The sequence below is a fragment of the Epargyreus clarus genome, unplaced genomic scaffold, assembly GCF_041222505.1.
Source record: "Epargyreus clarus isolate Ecla_fem2 unplaced genomic scaffold, WU_Ecla_fem_2.2 ptg000007l, whole genome shotgun sequence".
Classification (NCBI taxonomy): domain Eukaryota; kingdom Metazoa; phylum Arthropoda; class Insecta; order Lepidoptera; family Hesperiidae; genus Epargyreus; species Epargyreus clarus.
Window position 1 is genome coordinate 13,686,321 of NW_027332215.1, and position 19,748 is coordinate 13,706,068.

General features: G+C 35.8%; 1 protein-coding gene across 1 annotated transcript in view; it reads right to left on the reverse strand.

Moving 5' to 3' along the window:
- Positions 1 to 15,507: 15,507 nt before the first annotated feature.
- acj6 (abnormal chemosensory protein 6) overlaps positions 15,508 to 19,748 on the reverse strand; it is a 75,294-nt gene continuing 71,053 nt past the window's right edge. The window contains exon 4 of the mRNA XM_073074743.1: positions 15,508 to 19,215. Within this exon, the coding sequence (XP_072930844.1) occupies positions 18,493 to 19,215 (723 nt within the window). The 3' untranslated portion in view covers positions 15,508 to 18,492. The remainder of the gene's footprint in view (positions 19,216 to 19,748) is intronic.

Consider the following 19,748-nt stretch of genomic DNA (forward strand, 5'->3'; position numbering starts at 1 on the left):
ATTTTAATTGGACAGACCTACATGAGATGGCGAACTAACTTGGTCTACGAAGGTTACAATGTACCTATGGGTTTCCTACATTTTAAATGAAAACGGCTTTTAAATGAAAAATATTTCCATTAAAAATTAATTAATAATTAATAGCGTGTCAAAGCACATTTATAAATGTTGTAACTAATCCTCCCTTCCCAGGCAGGCAGCATGAAAAGCGAAATCTCTTTCACGTAGGAATCTTCATGTGTATAAGCACTAACTGACGCATAGATGACTATAGATGATAAACCGTTAAGTGGTGGATTCATCTACCGTTAGACCACGCGGGAAATCATGTCTGGGGCGTAACAGCGGGGGCAATAACAATGTACTTGGAGTCGAAAGTCGAGTGTGTAGCGCGGCCCTAAACGACATACACGTGTGTGCGTGTCTTGTTAGGGTGTGAATTCGTAAGACAAGGGTGGCCATGTCTTATTAAATGTTTAATAGAAAAAAGCTACTTAGAGAAGGATATGATAGTATATATAGATAAGTACCAGTAACATTTTGTATCGGTAGGTTAGTTGTTTTATGAAGGTGTGTAGCACAGATATTTATTTGAGCTGACATTTTCATATAAAATGTCCTACCAGTGTGAAAGGTAGGTTGGACCTAAGGTTTGTCCCTGTAGTTCCGGGACTAGAATAGGGCTACGGTATCCCCTGCCTGTCGTAAGAGGCGACTAAAAGGGGGCTTCCGGGATTGCGGGCGGCAAGAGTGGGAGCTCGAACCGTCCAGTATGCTACCCCGGGAAGGACGGCTGTATGTGTGGCGCATACCGTCGTAATCACCAGATGTTGTGGGAGGGGAAGCGAACGCTTCCCCAGGGCAGAGCCCGATCCGGGCATCGCGCTTGGAGGACTCCGGTTGTGTTCCGTCGGAGATCCCGGAGTTCTCCAACAACCGCTGAGGACGGCCACCGAGGGGGTTTTAATGCGGTAAAAATCGCACATTACCCGGCGTCGCTCCAACGTCGTCGGGTACCTTTTGAAGGTATCCCCCTTAAAAGGGAAAAAAAAGGTTGAACCTAAGGCAATATTAATTATTTCTATGAATGTTATTTAGAATTAACGTCATGAGTTACGTGTATAAAAAATAGCAACAACCGTTATTTTGCTAATAAATCCTTATTATTTATTTTGCTAATAAACCCGTATTCTTAAATTTAAAAATTTTGAAAACAAGTTCAGGAAATTTTCATTAGTTTCACCCTCGCAAATTGTAATTACAGTTACAAATTTGTTGAGCTAATCCCAGTTGAAATTACGTTACGGGACTATCCTGTATATAGTTGAAGCGTGGGCACCCCACTCAGGCAGTATGCAAACGCTACAACTCCCGCGAGTAGCACAATTTATGGCGAGCATTCCACTGAATTTTCTTTTGTTTTTTCAAAAGTAACACGCTCTCTTTGCATATCTTTCTCCCTGGGCCATATTATAGGTATTTACATATGGAGTGTCTAGTATATTTTATGTACTACGCCTCGAGGGTGCTGGGGCCTTTTGGTTATTTTTTCAATATACATAATATCTTGAGCAGTAAAAACATTTTTGCTCAAAAAATATTCAAATGCTTCGTTAAAACAAAGTTAACTGAAATTGAAATACGAAGTCATTTGATAAAATAGCTATAATACTCTGAACAGTAGGTTTTAAGTACGCACCTACTTATAAATCAATATTATAAATTGGGAACAAAAAACTGTCTAGAGATTAGTTAAAAAAACAACCTTTTTAATTTTAAAGCATTGGCATGCCATAAATGAAATAATAAATCATTTTAACAGTACATAGGTACGAGTATTGTCACCAAGATCCAATTTAAAAGCAGTTGTATTCGTTGTTTAAGTGCCGTTGACTGTTCATGTTAGCTACCATAATAAATCTATAGGAAAAGTGGCTCATCAATATGTAATTCGACCTTCACCGAAAACTAACTAGAGTTGCAAAACAAATTTACAGCAACTAAATTGGCGAATATCTCACTGTCTAGGGGCGCAGAGTTTCCGAAATACGACGATAAACTAAAACTAAATAAGTGGCCGAAAAATGGTTTAACGCGCCCATTATATTCAGAGCTGCAATTCACCCGTGGTGACGTTCGCTCGATGAACGCGGAAAGGGGAAAGCGGGTTCTAGATATAGTGGTTGGTTCAAGTGGAAAAACCAGGATAATCCGAAAAGTTTCCTTAATTACGTTCGTACGAAACTAACTCCCTGAACGAATTAGCGCGAGGCAAAACAATTCTGACTGTTGTCCTCAGCTAGCAGCGCGCACCAACCCGATTCCAGATTACAAATCTATACCTACATACCTAATACTTCAAATGTATTTAAGGTATTTTAAAATAAATGAAACTATGCCAAATATTTAACTGTATAGTCTAATCTGTATAGTATAGACACTTTTAAATATACCTTGTATTTACTTCGTGAACCATTAATGTCCCACTGCTGGGCGCGGGTTTCCGCTCAGAGTGACTCAGGTTAGGTTTTTTTTTTGTTTGCCGAGGGGGAAACCTTCAAAAGGTACCCGACGCCATGGGAGTGACTCCGGGTTATGTGGGATTTTTACCGCAATAGAACCCCCCCGATGGCCTTCCGCAGCGTTTGGTGGAGAACTCCGGGATCTCCAACGGAACACAACCGGAGTCCTCCTAACGCAATGCCCTTCTATCGGGCTCTGCCCTAGGGGAGCAATTTACGCTCCTCTCACATCCCCTGGTGACTACAACGATATACGACCACACAAACCGCTGTTCTTCCCGGGGTCGCTTGCTGGACGGTTTGAGCTCCCACTCTTGCCACCCGCAAGCCCCTTTTAGTCGCCTCGTACGACAGGCAGGGGTTACCGTAGCCCTATTCTGGTCCCGGTACTACAGGGACAAAGGTTAGGCAGTACCTAGTCCATCGCGTGGTCAAGTGGCCAAGTGTTAATCGACTTCACGCACCTTTGTGAACTTTTTTATGAATTCGCAGGTGTGTAGGTTTCCTCGCGATGTTTTCCTTCAACGTTCGTTATAACAAATGATAATTCTAATAGATACTAAAGTAATTTTCAAAGAATCCGAGGTGTGTGCTTGCGCTTTGCACTCGCACCAGCCAGTTAAGAGGCTGAGTGTCCACCACAAGGCTTTCACTGCTATTTTAACTCGTAGAACATTTAAATGATGTTTCCTATTGTTCAGTGGCATACCTACCAGTGACGCACTTTAAGTTATCGATACCTTCTTACAAAGATATTACTTTACCTACCTACTTTAAAGCGACGGAAAACATCGTAAAATCTCAATAATGTTTTCATTTGTAAAATCCATCAATATGAATTCGGCCAGCTTGATGGAGGAAGCTTTAAACTTTTTTTCTACTCTAGGAAGGGAGACAAACTACACTGTTACAACTAGGTAAATCTCGTTGAGACAAGAATTAATAAGTTATTTCAGAAAAAGGTGTGTTTAAAAAGCCATTTTCATCATAAACTGATCAATATAGCAGAATGTTGATACTGAACCTAATTCAGACCCAAGCTTCGTGTTTAACATTAATAAAGCTTTTAGTAAATTTTTAAAGCAAGATTACAAAAAGTCATTTAAAAATCCTGGAGTTAATAAAATGGCGCATAAATTTCTTAATTTTCGCACGAATGAGCACTGTTCGGCGTTGGTTTAATTTCGACTTAAAAAATTAATTAGTCAGTCACGCCCTAATGAAATGTACAAGGAGGGGGAAATTCACAACTAAGTTACTTTTAAGTGTCGTAAAAGATGGAAAATTTTAATTTTTTTACTGCTCCCGTAATAAAATCCATTCCCGCGTGGGAATTTCTTTGCTGCTTAATTGAAGTTTTTAGAGTCACATAGCCGAAGGGGAATTTTTAATCACTTGCCATATACTCTCTTTTACAATCCCGGAATTGTGAGCTCTTTGTGACCAATTAACATGGCAGAGAGACTAAAATTAGTACCTACTCCGGCCGGGTAAAGGGCCTCTAGTCTAGAAACAAAATTGTGTTTAAAACTATGCCTTCAATTTTTACTTTGGTAAATCGGAACATTATATATAAAATAATATTTTTCAAAGTTTATGATTTTAAGTCGAAATTAGGGTGGTTCAAACTCGGCCTCTGAACCGGGAGATTCGATGTCCGAATACCCTGAGACCTGAGACCTACAAATAATATGCGCGTTAGAAAATAATTATCAATTGCTTTAGCGATGGAGGCTAGGTGTGCAAAGTCTAAGAATCTGAATTTGATCAGCATGTGGAACTATGGCCTAAAATCCCTCTCACTTAGAGAGGAGACCGGTGCCCAGCAGCGGGACAATAGAAATTTGACGACAATTTTGAAAGTATTGCATACTTCACAATAACAATTATATTAGGTATCACTTTCTTTCTAACGCAAGTCACATTACATCTTTGGTTGTCGCTAATTCTTGGTGTTTTCTTTTCAGAAGTAGTATGTTATAATAAAATCGCGAATAAAATGGAATTCCTGTCTGAAAATTCAGTTGCTCTTCAAGTTCAAAGTATAAATTAGTATCTAAACCTCACATGATGCTTACAAACTGGATCTCTGAAACTTTGCTTTGAGCTGCACAACAAAATAGTGATAAATAATTCACTTCGGAAACTGTATCTTGCGGCATTGTAGGAAACTTTTAGACTTACCTTTTCCCTAAATAATAAGAATCGCTTCGAGGCTCATTCCGTAAATAATAACAATTAAAATTTAATTGTTTTTAAACGTGGTTTATTCGTAGTTTGAGCTTTTAAGGTGGTTGCACCGTTTGTGGTTTGACACAACTGATTGGAATCTGGTTTGAATGATGTGGTAAGGATGTGGTGAGGGAGACATTTTTCGAAGCATTCCGGCTTAGTCCTCAGGGACGAGAGGTAGCGGCGCATCTAGCCTAGCCAGGTAGGAATATGTAATCCTATCTCGGGTTGATTACAGATGTCCATGGGCGGCAATCGCCACTTACCATCAGGTGGACTGCACTACGGTGGACTATATTTTAAAAGAAATTATACCTTTATGGTGTATAGGTTTGTGGTATCCAGTGTTTTAGTAGTATATAGAGAAGTTGTACTCTAGACACGCTTAAAAAACTTAATTACCTCTAACTTCAGTAATATCGGAATACAAAAATGTAATGACTTCCAATTTCCTTTTACACAAAATAGTCACACAGACAATCAAGGAGCGAAGAGGAAAATGCGTGGAAAATCACCGACAACCTAATGAAGAATTCATATGAAAAAACACGTAATGAGGGACTCTATCAAACTTTTATAACACGATTGGGGATGCGCCTATAAAGAATAAACATCATATTTAATCTCGTATTCCAGAATTTAATATATACACAAATAGGTTCATGGGGATATCCATTGAAATAAACATTTTTTTTTTCAATGGATATTAACTTTTAAGTAACAAACAGTAGGAAGCTATGAGTATGTATTGGCATTATGTTATAGTATTAATTATATATCAATTAAAATGTTGACTTATGATTACCTACATACAAAAAGGACACTTTATACATATTTAGAAAACAATAGGCACATGTAGGTAAATAGATATATCTATAAAGTTTATGTACAACTTAAAAGATAAAATACAACATAACGCACGAGATATTTGTTGAAGCCGAAGGTATAAATTTTTTTAAATTTTAATTTTTTTTACATTGTGATCGATGTCTACGAGATGGTGAGTCGCTGCTACTCCTGAACTCCTCCAACTGCTTATAAAACAGGGGTTCTACCTGAAGTCGATCTCAGATTCATTGCCAAGTTGCTACCATTACACCTATTTATTTCTTTAACATGATTGTTTTCTATACATATAAAAATAAAATAATAAAAATAATTTTTCAATACCATTTTCTAACACCTACTTTTAAAATATATACAGAAACTAAGCTTATGAATATAAACAATTATATATTTTCAACACATGTATTCTTATTCGAAAAATATTAAAGGGCATTCTCCACACTAACTTATCATTTACGAAGTTGAAAGAAACGACCAAGCGATCGACGCGTCGAGCGAGTTTTTTAGCAATACCATGGCAATACCTAAGATTCGAACTAATTATGGAAAAAGAAATATCACCTTTGAAGGAGCACAGTTATACAATAAACTTCCAAAAACTATAAAGAAAACTGACTCATTTAATGCATTCAAAGTAAAACTAAAGGAATATATTACAAATAATTACCTAAGCATAACAAGTTAGTAATAAAATGCATTAAATGAGGGTAGCAACAGCCGATTCATTAAACGAACGACTAATATATTTAGCTAATAATTGTTCTCATGTAAGTGACTGTAAGTCTTTATGAGAAATAAATTCTTTAAACCCACATAATGAGTGATTTGGAGACGCCTAGTAAACAAAATGTCTGTGTTAGGCGGATCCGCTCTTCCGTAACTAAACATATAATATAAACGATTTCCTTAGTTATTTTAGGTTTTTCAGAATGTTTAAGTACCTAATTGTACGTCGGTCATACTGCGGTGAAGTCATTGTTCATCTGAACCGCTCGTTGCGATCCCATTGTGTTCCGTTAACTTTGGATTGTTCCTGCTTCGATCCATTATATCGTAGTCTATACCAATCCATTAATATTAAAATCTATGTTATCAATCAGGATATTACTCCATTGTATTATCTTATGAAATTAAGGAGGTGATTGTCTTAATAAAGTTCTATAGTTTGGTGTTGAAAAAACCCATTTTGGTCTCATATGAGTTACTCGTACATTACGTAATTCGCAATGTGAAATTTATGAAATAATGATGTATGTAATTTTAAAATAAAAATTAAAAATTCAGTTTTATTCTGGGTAGAATCTACTTTCGTTACCGCGTATCGCGAATCGTATTTGCTTCTAAAATAAAGGACTGAAATATAATTTATGATATTTAAAAGAAAATATGTATATTTATATTACTAGTATGTTCTCAAACCATTACCCACTACCTCACTGCTGGGCCCGGGTCTGCTCTCAGGGTTAAGGCTAGAGTTGTCCAAGGCCGCAACAGCGGAAAAGACTTCACATACCTTTTTCATAGAACCATGTTTTCTTCTGTTTAAACAAGTTGCATAAAATACATAATATATAGAAATCTATTTTAAGTCAGAATCAAGAAGACACGCGTTCTACACTCACAGCCCTATACTAAGATTCCATGTGTCGAGGGTGCCACAGATATACACGAAGACGAATGCACAAACACCCAGAACCAGAACAGATAACCAAATTCATCATTCAGATTCAAACCGATGTTCAAACCCGGAACACTTTACGCGTCAGACCGGTATCCGGTAGACGCGGAGTCGTCATTGCAACCCTTATCTATGTAAGTATAGAATGAAATGCATTATTTAAGTTTATGTACCTTGCTTACCCTTCATAACGGAATGTAGAGAATATTTTTAAAGGTGTTAGACCCCATTGTGGTTCGACTCCGGCGGCACCACCGCCACACACATAACTACCTAATAACAGCAGTGTTAAGCGCTGCCGTGTTATGGTTTGAATTGGTTCCAGCTTAGTCCTAACGGGTAGCGGCGCATTTAGGAATCTAATCCCATCTGGGGTTGTTTATTATGTTGATGTTGGCATGTCAGCCGAGGGAACCAAGGATCAAGTTTGAGGCAAGCATCTCTAATTTTTTCAAAGTTTTGTGCGTTTTATAGATCAATTATCACTTGCTTAGCGGTATACCTAATGCCAAGAAAACGTCGTGACGAAATGTAAACTCCTGAGTATTTTTCAAAAAAGTTCACAAACTTGTATGTAGTCTACCATTTGGCACTTAGCCAGAGCGGTCTTTGGCCTAACTCTTCTCGCTCTGAGAGCACAGCCTTGTCCAGCAGGGGCAATAAAGGGTTGACGACGACACAACATAAAATTAACATCTATTCCTATATTATTAATAAATAATACGTTAATTTTCGAAATAATAAGATAAGCCGGTAACCAACTATTCGGACATTACACTTAACAATAACTGTGATTTAGTGACACCCTAACTAAATTTAGGGTTCCCCAAGCTACGTGGACACCCCACGCGGTTGAATTGATTTATTTATAGCTCAGTGTAAGTGTTTGGGCTCCGTACCAGGTATGCCACTTAGTCGGTAAAGTGATTTGGTTTCACTTTTTGGGGTCTAACAGGTCGGTGTGAAGTCTTACTTTTCTAGTCCATTGTGATATTATTGAATTGAAAGTGCTTTCCCTTAGTATGAATTTTTACAATATTGACTGTTTTATTTTTTTTAGTATCCTGAGTATGAGTTTTTACAAAATTGACTCTTTTATTTTTTTTAGTATCCTGAGTATGAGTTTTTACAAAATTGACTGTTTTATTTTTTTTAGTATCCTGAGTATGAGTTTTTACAAAATTGACTGTTTTATTTTTTTTAGTATCCTGAGTATGAGTTTTTACAAAATTGACTGTTTTATTTTTTTTAGTATCCTGAGTATGAGTTTTTACAAAATTGACTGTTTTTCTTTTTAACTTATTTCCCATACATTTCTAATCAGTTCTGATACAGTCCACTAGGGGGGCTGATCGCAAATGTATTGGCAAATACGTAAACAAATACAAAAACAATCATTATTGTAAAAACGTAAAAACTCATACTAAGGGTAGAGTTAGAGATGTTCAAACCTAGAATTGAGTGTAGCACTTTACCACTGTTGGTCGTCTTAATAGCGAATAGAAAGAAGCATAAAAATTCTTCATTAAAAATGTACGTCGGAAGTGGTAGAGATATTGTCGTCATTATACATCGCTCTTTGAACAAATGCATGAAAGAAGGCTGCTGAAAGTTTTTATTACGTTACTCCTTACCTTTTTCATGGTAACTGTATTTTGCGAAAATACAAGAATAATCTTCTCTCGTTATTTCTGGACGGAATTACGTCTTAGGATTGGTAGACTTAAAGAAAAATCAATCTTTACTTTGCGATTATATGTAATTATATTATCTTTAATTACAGTTAAGTCCTTCTTCATATCTTAAAATTTTCATAGAAAAAAATTATGTATCCTAGTGCCACTTATTTTCGACGACAATTCATAGATTTTTCACCGTTTCCAAAATCGGAATTGAAAGGAGTTAACCTACTCAAAAATTCCCGCTAGTCATACTTACTTATTTCAAGTATATAATAAGTGCATGTATATGGTGTCATACTAACTAGGTACAGTAGTCACACCCTCTAGCTATACGTATAGGTATAATTCAAATTTTGCTAACCTCTGGCCACCCCTCTAATATTCATGGAGCAATAACGTGGTTGTTACAGACACAATAGAAACGGAGTTACTATTATTTATGCGATCTACACAGCTACCTAATTGTAAGTTATGATATGGATTAGATTCATCTTACGTTAATATTAGCGATTGTAAAACGTAATCACAACCAAGATTAGGTACTTATGAAAATACATAGTGAACCAAAGATTACAAATGTTTTGAATAAATATAACAAAATCTTTATGAAACACTAGCTGACCCGGCAAATTTTGTACCGCCTCAAAATCTATTTATCAAATATGTTTCATATAGAATATAGCCTATGTTACTCGTGGATAATGTAGCTTTCGAATGGTGAAAGAATTTTTAAAATCGGTTCAGTAGTTTTTGAGCCTATTCATTACAATCAAACAATCAAACAAACAAACAAAGTTTTCCTCTTTATAATATTAGTATAGAAAAACAAAACTAAAATCATATTTGAGACCTCTATATGGACCACAATTTGGTCGGAGCCATATATGTATATAAGTATTATGTACCTAAAATGGTAAAATTGAGTACAATCGACTTAGGAGTAAAGTAGTAAAATTTGGCATTATTCTTGAAAGTAGCTGCCTTATAAGAGGTAAATATTTTGTACATATTTTAATATACAAAAGTTTTTTAAAATTCTCAATATCAATTCTTATTACGTTAGGAAAAACAGTGATTATCACATTTATCTCAACAATTTATTCATCGTCTTTATTTATCTGATGGCTATATCCTAGTGCGATTTTCAAACGGTTAGTTCCATTCTATACCACGTTCGAGACGGTTATTTCAATCTTAAGTATATAAATAGTAGAAAAGTAGCACAAATAGCGGTTTTCAGTCGAAAGGTGACCTACTTGTTTTAAGGTCAATTAGTTTGTTTGAGATACATTGTTATATCAAGAGTTAGCTATATTTGTCGATATGCGTGAACAATTAACTACAGGTGATTAAGACTAATGTGTTTTTGAATAGACCACAAACACTTACCATTTACCAACTTTATTAATAATTCCAGATAAAGACGGTACGGCGAACAGTCGTACACGGCTGTACACGAGATCGAATGTCTAATCAGTTATCTATTGGATTATGTACTCAGAGATCTCTAGTCAATGGTCTCGCCATTGACACAAGTATTGGGATTGGCTGACAAGCTATCTACCTACACTCTAGGTAAGCAGACCGAATCAGTTCAAACATCGGCAAACATTCATCCAATTAGAACGTTAAACCAAACAACTAGATTAGCCAAATATTGTTTGTGTTACACAATACAAGACCAATCTCCATACATCCAATATTAGCGAGCAACAATCATCGAACTGAGGGGATAGATGGCCTCGGGCGACGGCTTGATCAAACATGCCTCCACAATGCCGCTACTATGTCTGTATTAGACAAAGCTATACGTTAAGCACGATAAACGTAATCCTTACTTGTAATTGTTACTTATAAATCTAACGTAAAAACTACGTCTACTGTCTTATTATCTGCTTTCCATATCCTAAGGTACATAGGATACCTAACTGGTAACATTGACCCATAGGATTTAAAGTTTATTAAATTTAATCCCATATATAGCATATAGGTGACCGTGGCTTTCTAGAATTATCATTCCTATAGCAAAACGTCTGTATGTGCGACAAATACGTCCTATTCAACAAAATATAATGTTTATGTACTGAGTACAATCCTACAGAACATACGGGCCCATTTTAAAACATAAGGATTTCACGTACACTTCAATTCAGTATGAATTTTAATAAAAAAAATGTAATGTCTCTGTGAAATTTAATACCAGTACTTATTAAGATAAAAAACTTAAAATTTCCATAGTAGTAGAGATGACGTAAAATAATTACAATTACTGATTTTTCGTTCATACTTAAAATGAAGGTTTAGGCAAGAGTAAACGGAATATGCAACAAATCTTTTCATCAGCATAATTCATCAACACACCTTTCCACATAACATTTTCATAAAACTCCGAGTTCACCAATCACTTCTAAAAGGTTTACTATCAAGTCAGTGGGCAACGGGAAAACAAAATGGAGAAAAAATACATTAAACATTATTATGATACCTGCCTGCGGCGGTTAATTTAATTTATCGATTCAGTTTGCAAACGGTTCTATTTGAACACTGGGCGAATTAAAAGCGGGTAAACATCAACTACTCGCTGCGCTGGCAACACTTAAATGCCCGAGGCGGCCGCTCTAACAGAGTTTTAGTTTAAGCGTCGTAATTAAACGCAAGTTTACATTCGCCCTAATGACGCCTTTTTCAACGATTTCAAATGTTCCATGAACGTGTTAAAGAAATAAGTACAAATTTTATAAATGTTTTATACGTACGTTTTTAGGGTTCCGTACCCAAAGGGTAAAAACGGAACCCTATTACTAAGACTTCGCTGTCTGTCCGTCTGTCTGTCTGTCACAAGGCTATGTCTGTCTCCGGAACCGTAATAGATAGACACATAGAATTTTTTACAGAGGAGGCATAACGGTGGCAGCTATAACAATAAATACTAAAAATAAAATAAAGTTGAATATTAAAGGGGGTCTCCATACAACAAACCGGATTTTTTCGGCATTTTTCGATCTAACTGTTAAACCGTACTAGGAAGACGGTTGAAATTTTTACAATCCGTTTACCTATAACTGGTATTATAATAAATATAAATAAGAATCATAAATCATATTTTAATCTACTTATTTTTATTTATTATACGTTGTTTACGTATCATTCATCATCACCCCAACGACATCTATATTTTTGTACCATAAATAGTTATGTCACACAAAAATAGATGGCGTCGGGGCAAATAATTCTTAGATATTATTGAAAAAATACGTATCATTCATCATCACACCAACGCCATCGATTGGTGTGTCATATAACTAAGTATTGTTGAAAATAATGAAATGAATAAAAACAAGTAAAAAATAATGAACATTTGGTGGTACGGAAGCCTCCATGTGCGAGTTCGACTCGTACTTGTCGAATTATTTATGAGGTTGAGGTAATTGGTCACTGCTTTCCATGCTTTCCATGAATTATATTATATAATAACGATGAGTTCTAAGGTCAATTGTGTGTGTTTTATATTACGTCGAATGTGAAAAAAATGTAGTACCTACTGTGATAAAATAATAAGAACGCATCAAAGTGTCCAATTCTATTTTCCTAACTAATAATAAGTTGTTCAAATAATTCAAATAGTAGTAGTAGTAGTAATAGTTCAAATAATTTTAAGCTTATCTTAAATAATACCCAATAACAATTACAATGTTTTCTTATATATATTTAAAGTATAGACACATTAGACAGACTTAATACGTGCATCGCTACTTGCAAGTTATGCCTGACTTATAGGTTTTCACTACTTATTATTTGTTTTAAAATACTTAAATAAATGTATATTATTTTAATATTAACAAAGCCTAAAAAAATACTTTTTTTAGTTCTTCGTTAAATAGTTTTATTCGTATAATTTATGCTTCAAATATATTCCAGATAGTCAGAGTTGTAGTCATAATATTCGTTCCAGTACTTCCCAGAGTAAAGGCGTGTACACGTTGCGGGTACATGTAAAGGCGGGCGCACACCGTGTGAGTTACTGCCGCGCGCGCCCATACGTCACTCGCCTCTTGGGATGCTGACCCGGCGAGGCCCTACTACGTGCTTCCTCGACTGCCATTACATGACTGTACGAGGATATTGAGCGAGTTTTACACTGTTTTTACTGAGTGATGTGAAACATTGTTTAATTTTGTAAAATTATCCATGTACCTAGTGTGATAGCCTAGTGGTTAAGAAACTCGGCCTCTTGATCGCGAGGTCAGAGGCTCAAAATTCTATTACGCACCTCTGATTTTAAAAGTTACGTGCATATTAGAAATTAATTATCACTTGCGTAAGTGACGAAGGAAAACATTGTGAGGAAACCTGCAAGGAAATAATCAAAATAAAATTTAATTTTTAATGTGGAGTCCAACAATTCGCACTTGGTCAGAGCGTTGCTCTATGTCCTAATCCTTCTCACTCTGAGAGAAGACCCGTGCCCAGCAGTGGTACAGAAATGGATTGATGATGATGGTGATGATGCATGTACCAATTCTTTTGTACAGGTTGAAATATAGCATGAATGAATCAACAAGGAATTGCACAATTCTGTTTAGTTTGGCGACCAGGTATCAGATATATCATTTTATATTATTTTCATGGGTATAGTCGCGATGTTCTTCGCCTACTACGAACGTCTAGAACATATGAAGGTTAACAATTATAGTTATTTTTGTGTTACACAACATGAACTCTATAAAAATACATTCAATTTGAAACGAATTAAATAGGAAATTAAATGCAATTAGTAATAGTTGAGTTTAGTAAATATTTCTTAAATTGAAGTAACGGATTATTAGGAACGAATGAAATGAATCGAATACAGTATGAGATTTGTGTTTAAGGTAGAAAAGCTCGTGGTAATATGTTGGATCCGTCCGGGAGACCGACGCCGACTATACATTTTATTGTCGGACGAAGCGAATTAAATTATATAACTACTATCTATCTAGTTAGTGTCCTTATAAGCAATACGAGAATGCAGGAAATACACCTTTTTATTTGTTAATTAGAATCTTAAATTACTTAAGTAATTACGATTTTTGATGCATTGAACGAGCATGCTAGATACCGATCTGACAGAATGAAACAAATCAAGGATGTTCTGGTCTACTTTGGTCTTACTGTCTGGTAGACTTCATATATTTATACGGACTTATTTCATAGGAAATTCTCAGACAACTTTTCTTACGATGCTATTTTGAATTTTTAATTAATCATCATTATTGATATAATATAAGACTAGCAGACAGCATGCAGTTCACCTGATGGTTAGTGGCTACTGTCGCCCATGGACATCTATAATCAACTCCCAATCCCTACCTGAGATCACCCACAGATGCGCCGCTACTCCTGAGGACTAAGCTGGAATTCCTCGGATAGTATGCCTTGCTTACACAAGTGGTTTCTAAAACTTTGATTTCAAATATGTTACAAGGATTCAAACCTGGACCTTTGGGAGTAAAAATCCAAAACGCCAGTTATGTACGTAATTATCGTGTCCATGGGTTTCTACATTTTTACAAAAATGACTGTTTTTGCATTTGTTTACGTATTTTGCATACATTCCAATGAGTTCTGATACCGTCCGCTAGGGGCGCTGATGATTACAAAAACAGTCATTTTTGTAGTATTGTGTAGTCATATAATTTGCTATGCCGACGCCATCCATTTCTATATTCAAAGCGGACTAGCAGTTTTACTCGGACTATAGCTAAGCTACCTATAGTTACCTTTTGTTCCGTTCAGGATTCTTAAAAGTGACATTGAAGTCAATTAATGTGTATTTGTGAACTACGGTCCTCACTCCAGCTGAACATACATCCGCTTAAATTGGGAAACTCTATGCTCTGATGCACAATTGTTTTCAATGATTTCGGAAATTATTTAATCAATTTGAATGGTTGAAACTATGTTATATTCAAATAATCGTATTAGGACAGTACATGCCTATATATAGCACCAGCAAATACGTGTAGGGCTTTGTCTCTTTACAACTAAATATTTTTAACATATTTTCTTTAAATTAAAGTCGCTATACCTAACAAAATAGTTGTATTATTACTCGTATTTACTAGCAACCCGCCCGCGCTTCGCACAGGTAGAATATAATAAATGTCTTTTTTTCGTAGTAAACTACCAACTTTTTGCAGGTGGCCTTTGGAACAGGAACACTTTGTGGTTAGAATCTGGCGGCAACACCGCCACACCTATTTCTGCCTACAGCAGCAGTGTTAAGCGCTGCTGTGTTCTGGTTCGAAAGGTGAGGTAAGGGAGACATACTTTTCTGAGGCGTTCCAGCTTAGTCCTCAGGGGTAGCGACGCATCTGTGGCCGACCTCAGGTAGGAATATCTAATCCTATCTGGGGTTGATTACAGTTGCCTATGGGCGGCAGTAGGATAGACATATATTATTTACCACAAAAGCAGAAAATTAGTCATGATCGGATATACTACTATGTTAGACTATTTTAACATTACTGATTTTTCAACACAGGGGAAGAATAAAACAACATGTTACTAATATTTCTATTTTCAATTTATTGTTTATTGGTTTTTGAAATAAGGTTTTCTTCTTTTATTAATAATAATGTAATTAAGAATTACTAAATTGCAAGAGAATCTACTAATGTCTACTTAAACTTAGCGCTGACTTAGTTTGATAACTAATAGTAGTCGCAATAATTACATTCGGCCAAAAGTTAACAATTAAAATAAAGTTTGGTGATAGCACAGTAATTTTCGTCGCGTGTCATATCTCGTTGTATCAAAAAGCCAATACAGTGAACTTATTATAATAACAGACTACGGGTTGCTTAAATCAAAGCGAATGACTTTACAGAAATGTATAGCTTGCTCGTTCTCTATCAGTGATCAAGTATGTAAAGATATCAAAGACACTCAAGTAGCGTTCGTACGAGCGTACGATTGTGCCTAGGGGTGGCGATCTGATCGATTAATCGAAAAATCGATCTTTTGGGCCAAGAAATCGATTATTTTAATCGATCTCCAGTAATGGATCGATTCAATGAATCGATTTCTTATCCTAGGAAATCGAAAGTCTATCTTTTGGAAGTTGGTTGCATGTATTATAGATTTATTTTCTGACGAATATGCGTATTTCAGTTCTTGTTTGATCCTGATGACTTGTTTTCGCTTTTTAGCTGAAAAGTTCAAAGATCGATTTCGATTCTTTGGGCCTCGATTTTTTTGTGAATCTATGAACAGTTCGATTCGAATCGATTCAAGAATCGATCTTTTCGGAATCAATCGCCATCCCTAATTGTGCCGACGTTGCCAGCGTTCTACGAGTAAATAGGTTTACACTTGTAAGGATTCGTTGTACGATTTACTATCGTGTCATGTGAATGCATAGGCTTGTTATTTTTATTCTTAAAGGCCCACTTAATACTACTATTGGTCATAATCCGTGGTAATCCTATTAATTCCTATTGCAATCGTACTTTACAAGACTGTGAATATTTTAGATAATAAACGTCGTATAAATCTATTACAATATATTTTATCGTCAATATCAGTCAAAGTCTGGACATTAGCCTTCCTCAGGCAATTTTTATATACGAAGGACAATCTACTATTTTTTATAATACGCTAATAAAGACTTTTTTATATTTACTCTCACAGAGAGTATAATAACAGCATATTTTGGTTTTAATTTCGGAAGGTATCTTATATAATGAATAGTACCTACACTATGGAATAGTGCAACTATTTCATAAAAGAAATTAAACGCAATCATTATATTATGTTAAGGTAAACAAACTCATTATTGATTATTTGTACATTTTTATAAAACACATGTGATACCTAAATATTTATTGAATTTGTCATTTTAAACATAATTGGAGCCAATTATTTTAAAATACTTACAAAGCCTTGTAAAATACGACCGCTTATCTAATATAAAAGACTTCATAAATTCATTCAAATCATATAATTTATTAGCTTTATTATATTTATAGCAAATAACTATATTTGCTACTAGTACGAAAATTACAACAAAAAGGTTAAAGCCGTGACTAGAATTTTCATTAATAAAGCATTAAAAGTATTTGGTATTGTTTCCATTGTAAGGTCATTTAATTCCTAGCAGTTATCGTAAGTATAATTATCGAGGTCTAGATTGCACGTTTATTATTAATCTTATTATTTTAACACTATATTTACAAAATATTTTTTAAAAATATTATTTATAATCGCAAACATTTTATTTTGCTTCAAGCTGTTCTTGATTTTGGTTTGTTCCGACTTACTTGCAAGAAATACTAAAGTGCTTAATAAAATGACACCCCAAAATAAACGTCTTGATAGGACTTTAAGTTTAGTTCAAGTTGCCACTATTGCTGTGTATTGTGTACAATAATGACAAATGGTCTCCCGATCGTCTTGGTGGAAAAACACTCGTTTATTCATTTATTGTAATACTAATTCCATCCACTTTAGTAACTATAGTTAGACTAATGCTTAGTTTGCAAATTGAATCGTGACTTATTTACAATGTTTAATACTATTTTGGCTAAATGTCTCTAATGACTTCTTAATCTAAAATTGTGCCGTTTGTGAAATATTTCATATAATTCTAAAAGGAACAAACGAAATGTGTTATTTACGTAATACTTGTTTAACTAGAACATAAGAGTTTATCTACAAAATTATGCACAAAGAATACCCTTATAATTATTTTGTACAAGTTCCAATAACGTAAAACAAACCTAACAAATTTACAATAATAATATATAATTTAAAAAACAGACCAAGAGATGATTAGGACTAGCAACATGTACAATCTTGAAGTGTAAACTTTCTCGTAATGTACAAGAATTAAAAATAAATTAAACAATAATTCATTGATATAAAAATCTCTTAAATGGTACATATTACTGACCTAACCAAATCTGGGTCCAAGGTACAATAATTTAATTTATCATGTGTAATTTCGATGTATGTTTCAATCGGACAGCGATGTCACTTAACGCATCCGACACGACGTCTGCAACTCGCAGCGATCTTGTTACTAACATTAAACACAGAATATTGAATATTTGCAAGGCACATTCTTTTAAAAATCCTGATTTTCATTTTTTCATGTACATCATTACTCCAGAACATTAAATTATGCTCCAGAACATCAAAACGCGTGAGAACAAAACGTTATATTAAAAGCGACTTCTATGTACCGTAATGATATATGTATATAATCAATTATATACCCTGTTTCTTGAAAATGAGAAGTCGTTATTCAAAGAAACGGAAACATATCCACGATGCACAATATCTACACTAGTGACTAATATGCGCTCGATTGAGAAGTGTAAAAGTAAAGGATCAAAATGAGATCATTTTATTGCTTAAGTTCATATCTAGGTTGGAGCGCCGAAGTCGCCTAAGGTGACCGGTGCGGCAGCGGCTGCAACCGGGATGCGGCAGGGGCTCAGTACCCGTATCCAGCTCCTGGATACAGCAGAGCCGCGCCGCCTCCCGCCGGTCAGTGTTGCGCCGCAAATTTCATACGTTTCTGTTTCTGTCTTTGATTACAAAACCAAACCCGAACGACGTTTTTCTTTAAATCTAGCTTTTCTGCAATAGCTGCGATCTTTTCCCCAGACGGCCGGGGCTGCACCGCAAAATACGCCTCGAGGCTCCTCTTCTCTGGTGCAGCGATTGACGTCCTCTTTCGCTTTTTTTCGCCGGCCGGTAGAACGCTCGGTGCGTCTGGATCTCGTCTTTTATTCTTTGCCTGCGCTTCGGCTTCTTCTAACCAGGCTTGTAGAATAGGTTTTAATGCAATCATATTGTTGTGGCTTAGTGTTAGACTTTCAAATCGACAAATGGTACTTTGTGACAGGGCGCCGACTCCTGGTAGTTTTAGGTTGGCGAGTGCCTTGCCGACATCCGCTTGTGTAACGCCTAATTTAATTCTTCGTTGTTTAAATCTTTCAGCAAAAGCTTCGAGTTCGCGAGGATCTGTGTCGGTGTCGGGATGTAGGCCAGCTGCAGGATGTCCAAGATGCGCAGGCGGCGCATGTGCCAGCCCTCCAGCATGATGATGGTGGTTCATAACATGGTTCATGGCACCATAGCCATGAAGCTGATGGTGGGGTGGTGCCGCTTCTCCCATGGGTGCTAAAGTGGTCATTGAAGACGACGTGAGAGGATCTAGCATGTCTAGGCCCTCCATACCGTGATGGCCCATCTGCGAAAAAAAAGGCTTTTTGAAACTCTTTTTTATCATACTGTCAAAATCAATACGATTAAGAGGATTACTATAGATATGGGGTGACGGGCTCTTTATTGTCGTTCGCCGAATTAACTTCTGTATTCATGTTAAATCAGACATTTTATTGTAAATAAAGCGGGGGCCTGCAACAATAGCCGCACTCGGGGACGATATGGAAACATAAACAATAATCTTTGTGCAGATTTGCACTCATTCTTTATGAGAGCAAACACTTGTTATTGCATAGGAGGGTGAGTCTGTTGTGACGTTGATTGGTTGCAAGTGTTTTACCAATATGCTTACGTTGTTGTCCGGCTTTGTAGTGAAAATGAATGTTTGAAGTACTCACAATGCATACGCGATCCATATGGACATACAAATGACAGTAATGATGAGATGGATTTTAAATTAAAACCTTTAGAAAAACATACAATATTTTTTATTAATAGATTAAAATAGCAAAGTAGCACGCAGTCCAAATGATGGTAAGTGGTCACTACCACACGTGGATAACGGTAGCCTAC